Source organism: Bidens hawaiensis, unplaced genomic scaffold, assembly GCF_021521415.1.
Source record: "Bidens hawaiensis isolate Kalapana, Puna unplaced genomic scaffold, B.hawaiensis_p1.1 tig00009824_1, whole genome shotgun sequence".
NCBI lineage: Eukaryota > Viridiplantae > Streptophyta > Magnoliopsida > Asterales > Asteraceae > Bidens > Bidens hawaiensis.
Window position 1 is genome coordinate 143,863 of NW_027491734.1, and position 5,391 is coordinate 149,253.

A 5,391-nucleotide genomic window follows, 5' to 3' on the forward strand; every position below is an offset into this window, starting at 1 on the left:
AAATTAAATGCCCCCAAATGTAGGGCACCCTACAACAGAAAATTGTCCCGTTAAAACTCTTAGCTGGCCACCCTGCCCCCAGTTAGGACACTACGCCGTTTCCCAGGCGCGTGAGGTCCACAGCAGCCACTCTGCTAATTGCTAAATCTGTTCAAGCAGCCTAAGTGGTCATCTTATAATAGTTTTAATGTCATCCCCTCAATTTTTGCATATGTCAAAACTAGCCTTTAATATTCAAAACCATCATTTGCTTCCAAATTTATTTCATCTCATAGTTGTGCCAAGTGTTTTTTCGTTTTTAAGACGTAGTTTTAGCTTAATTTATTAGACATATATAACTATAGGTATGACTTTATGATTACAACAGTTATATGTTCTATTTCACTTAATTATATTTGCTAATGCCACCACTAAAAATCAATGTTTTTGTAACCAAAGGCAATTCTAAGATAGGTCATCTTACTTGTTCACGGGTTGAACCTGTCCGACTATCTTAAAAACTAAATTACATCAAAACTAATTTGAATTTTTACAAAGTTATATTTATAGTTAAAACAAGATATGAAACAATGTTATCTTTTGGTGTACATTTACGATACAAAACATGAAATTTGAAATAAACTAATAGATGTAAAAATGAGTCAAAGTTAAAGAAAGATTTCCCAATTCCCATTGATGTTGTTGGCGGTATTGATCCAACCTGAATGACTGGCTGACCAAAACCGGTCAACACTGTAACCAAAGGGTCTAAAACACCCGGCTTGCTGTTTTACACATTAGTAGTCTTGATTAGATAAGGTCTATTATCGGTCCGAATGGATTCTAAACCGAGAACGTGTCTAAAAATAAATGTAGGTGCAAGTTAATGTATATTATGTTTCTGCTTGCTTATTCAACTATCCAATTGAAAATTGTGATGTGTGCCTAAGTTGTTTTAGTTGATTCTCTCATTCTTATCTAGGCTTGTTGTTTCTTCATAAATGATCTATAATTTAAAGATGGTTACAACTCAATATATTATCAAAACTAACACGTGAAGAAATCAATTTCAAAATAAGTAGATCATCTATATAAATAAACACATAAAAACTTTATTTTATAATTACAAAAATACCAATATAACTAGAGAAAACAATTTTGGATTAACGAAAAATTCGGATTCCCAGATATCATTTATATATAGCTTGATAACCCAATCAAGTTCATGTTGATATGTTTAACTAAATATGCCGACCCACAAAATTGTTTAAATGTAAATATGCATTTAACTTAATTATTAAAGCCCCTTAACTTGTCAGACACGTTTAGAAAAATTAATTCACATGGCTCATGTTCAGTAACAGCAACACAAGAAACATGTTAATACTATTTTGAAAACCAACCGTTATGCATTGGTCAAACTATATGGTAAGATGGACGGTGAATTAAGCTGACTCGATCACTTTATCAAATCAAGAAACACGTGAAATACAACGTCACACAATGTCACAACTGACACTTTCGGTCAAATATCTTGATAATCAACTTTTACAAGGACCAAAAACACAAACTCCCAAAACTCAAAGATCCAAATTGTTATTCTTCAATTCTTCATCCCCACATCCAATGGTTTTGACTGTCAAAAAAGCATAACCCACATACCAAAAGCTGACTTGGCCATCCCTGTGCCAGCTCATCACCAATTTCATCTTCCATAACAAGAAACAGAGTACTCTGCCACCCCATAAATACCCCTCACCATTCTCCAATCTCCTTCAACTTTCTCTCTCTAAAAACCCATAATAAAAATGGTGCATTATCAAAGATACATCCAACTAAGAAAGGGTGTCACAGTAGCAGCAACTTATGTTGATGAAGAAGATGCATGTGTTCATTTGAGTGGGTGTAACAAGAAATCAAAACCCAAGCTTTTGTTCTTTCTTTTGTTTTGCACACTTCTTTCTTCTTGTTTGATTCTTGCCCCACATCTTCTTCCTTTCCCCACACCCACTCTCTCTCTTTTATGTAAGCTTTCTCTCTCTAAAACCAACACTTTGCTTATGTTTTGTTCTTTTGTTATAAGTTAATAACACTATGTTTCTTTGTCATGTGTTTCAGATCCATCTGGTGAACAACAAGACTCGCTTTCTGATTCAAACACTAATATTTGTTCATCTGTCTCAAATGGTTAGTTTCCGAAAATTGGATTTTAATAATCCAAACTGTGACATATTGGCCGATAATAATCCATACTGTTAATTTAATTATTGTTGGTCCTAACTTTCACTTTTATCGCTCAGCATAGTTCTAGCAGCATAACACCATTAATTTACATTTGATTTTGACTCGATTCCGCTAAAAAAAACATACAAGCGAAAATCGGGTGTAAATCAATTGTATATTTACCATTATTATGCTACCATGATTGCGCTTGACAATGAAAGTAAAAGTCATGACTGTCAACAGTTATATTGATACTACGGATTATTATTGAGTGTGTCTGTTTTTTTTTTTAATTTCAAATGTTGCCCATTTAAGTGCCACTTTATTGCAATCATTTTGATATTAATGAGAAATCTTTATAATTTATTTTTTTTCAATTCGATTTACAGGAACTATGTGTTGTGACCGAACTAGTATCCGAACAGATGTGTGTTACATGAAAGGCGATATAAGAACACACTCATCTTCATTCTCGGTGTTTCTTTACAATACCAAGAACTCCGGCGCCGGCGAGGAGCAACTCCGGCGAGAAAAAATCCGGCCGTACACTCGGAAATGGGAGGCATCAACCATGGCAACTATTGACGAACTTACCCTTATTGTCAAGAACTCAAATACTTCAACCATTGATCACAAATGTGATGTGAATCATGATGTTCCGGCGGTGTTCTTTTCCACCGGAGGGTACACCGGGAACGTTTATCACGAGTTTAATGACGGGTTGATTCCGCTTTATATTACGTCCCAGAAGTATAACAAGAAGGTTGTGTTTGTGATTCTTGAGTATCATGATTGGTGGATAACGAAATACTCGAATATCTTTACGCATTTGTCGGATTACGAACCGATCGATTTTAGCGGAGATAAGCGAACACATTGTTTCCTGGAGTCGGTTATCGGGTTGCGTATTCACGATGAGCTCACGGTGGATTCGTCGTTAACGGGTGGTAAAACGATTAATGATTTTCGTGATATTTTGGATAAAGGGTATAGGCCGAGAATCGAGGGTTTAATTCAAGAAGAGCGGGAAAATTCGGGGTCGAGAAACCCGATTGGGATGGTTGGAAGGCCCGAGAAACCGAAGCTGGTGATCATTTCACGAAACGGGTCACGGGCTATAATGAACGAGAACGCGCTAGTGAAAATGGCTTCGAAAATCGGGTTTTTGGTTACGGTGCTAAAGCCGGAGAGGACTTCCGAGCTTGCGAAAATTTATCGGGAACTTAACTCGAGTGATGTCATGATTGGGGTCCACGGGGCTGCAATGACTCATTTCTTGTTTATGAAACCGGGATCGGTTTTTATTCAAGTTGTACCTTTGGGTACAAATTGGGCTGCGAAAACTTATTATGGTGAGCCCGCTAAGAAGCTCGGGTTGAGATATATTGGGTATGAGATTCTTCCTCGAGAGAGCTCATTGTATGATGAATATGAAAGTAATGACCCGGTTTTAAGAGACCCGAATAGCGTGAACGATCGAGGGTGGGAATTCACGAAAAAATTTTATCTTGATCGACAAAAGGTGAGGTTAAATCTCGTGCGATTTAGAAAGCGCTTGGTTCGTTCGTATATTCATACGATGTCGAAGAGGAATGAGATGGTCCGGTCACAATAACAAGATCAAGAAGATTGCAACACAACGAAAGTAGTAGGGTGGAATTGGAACCCAATGTATAAGTTTAGGGGGTTGAATGATTGTATATGAGTATATTGTAGGAAAAATAGATAAAACGTTACTATATTTTTTAATTCTTTTATTTCATGTTTGAGTAAGAACATTCTTTTACTAATACATGTATTTACATACAATGAAAGTATTCATGTTTAGTAATTGATTTCAAGCATAGTGTCACTGAAAACTAAGATCAGGCACCGTGTGTTCGATTATCCAAGTGTTAATTATTTCATCATGTTATTGTGTATTAATATGAATCACTAATTTTATTCCGTTATTGACTAATTAGAGTATGACCTCATCTGTCGACCACAGTCAAGCTACTCTAACCCAATTTTAAATCATGTAATGTCCAGGTTGACGTGCACATCAAACTATAAGAAACATGATTTAAAATAAAGGGACAATAATATATTTTCCTTCTAAATGTGTTTATCTCCAAATGATGCGTAAAGAGCATTGTATATCATGCATTAAAAACATGTATTTCGGGTACCACTCAATCCCTATATAATAAATATACGTGTAGTTAATCCGTCTACATAGTAGTCCATTTACAACCATCAAAGAAATATAATTTATCAACACGTTTAACTTGTTTACGTAAGTGGATTAGATGATTCATGTGTCCATATTATAGTTTAGTTTTTTTTTTTTTGTAAGTTTTTTTTGTATTAAACAGAGTTTGATTTAATCTCATCAATTAAGAATTACATAAAACAAATAAAATGATCCAATTATAATAGTGAGACATGTAAACGGGAAAGAAGTTGCGTCGCCACCCCCCCCCCTTTTAAATGACAAAACCGATATCGCTGAATATAAAGTTATCGTTCTTCGGCGTCGTTGAGTTACTGTGCACGACTCGCTAAACTCTTTTCAGAAACGTAGCAGCATCGGGAACAGGAGACCAAAATGTATCGAAAGCAAAAGGAATGAAGGCGTGTTAATTCTCAACACACGCCTTTCCGCTCGTTTTAACACATCACAAAGGACATCCTTGATCAAATCATGTTTATATTTAAACCCCAAGAGTTCTTTGCAATGAACCGCGTGTTCACCAAAATTATCTAAACAAACTTTACGACAGACTGGGCATGGCTCATCAACTGGGAACATGGGAATCATTAAACGATATTTAAGAATGGTATGACACTCAACTGCTGACATGTGCTGGTCTCACCCTTCGATTAGAGTGACAGTCAAAAAGTCTTGAGCATGAGAAACATAAAGACATTCTAATACCGCTCTCGTGCCAAACTTAAAGTTTTAACACAACTAACTATCAAAATCACGCGTCGTACTTCGTTGTTTTTGATGCATTGTGTTACCTAATCTTAATAAAACTAACATAGATAACGACGTTTTAAAAAGAAAATATTAAAATATGTCATTTGTATGCAACATGATGTTGTTCTTTGTGCATTCTAAATTGTAATTTGTTTGGTCGCTTTGATGACAAAGAATCTTATTATTATTGTTGATAAAAACAATTGGGTTTGAGCTGGTTTTAG

At 35.6% G+C, this 5,391-nt stretch overlaps 1 protein-coding gene across 1 annotated transcript; it reads left to right on the forward strand.

Moving 5' to 3' along the window:
- The first annotated feature begins 1,600 nt into the window (after nucleotides 1–1,600).
- LOC143533609 (xylan glycosyltransferase MUCI21-like) lies at nucleotides 1,601–4,020 on the forward strand. Its single transcript, XM_077028327.1, has 3 exons — nucleotides 1,601–2,004; nucleotides 2,098–2,166; nucleotides 2,592–4,020. The coding sequence occupies exons 1-3, from the start codon at nucleotides 1,788–1,790 to the stop codon at nucleotides 3,815–3,817; spliced, it is 1,512 nt and encodes a 503-aa protein (XP_076884442.1). The 5' UTR covers nucleotides 1,601–1,787; the 3' UTR covers nucleotides 3,818–4,020.
- Nucleotides 4,021–5,391: the final 1,371 nt, after the last annotated feature.

Bases quoted from the DNA above. Each gene is read 5' to 3' on its own strand.
- LOC143533609 (XM_077028327.1), top strand. From the start codon at position 1,788: ATGGTGCATTATCAAAGATACATCCAACTAAGAAAGGGTGTCACAGTA. The intron at 2,005-2,097 runs GTAAGCTTTCTC...CATGTGTTTCAG, and splicing joins ACCCACTCTCTCTCTTTTAT to ATCCATCTGGTGAACAACAA. The intron at 2,167-2,591 runs GTTAGTTTCCGA...TTCGATTTACAG, and splicing joins TTGTTCATCTGTCTCAAATG to GAACTATGTGTTGTGACCGA.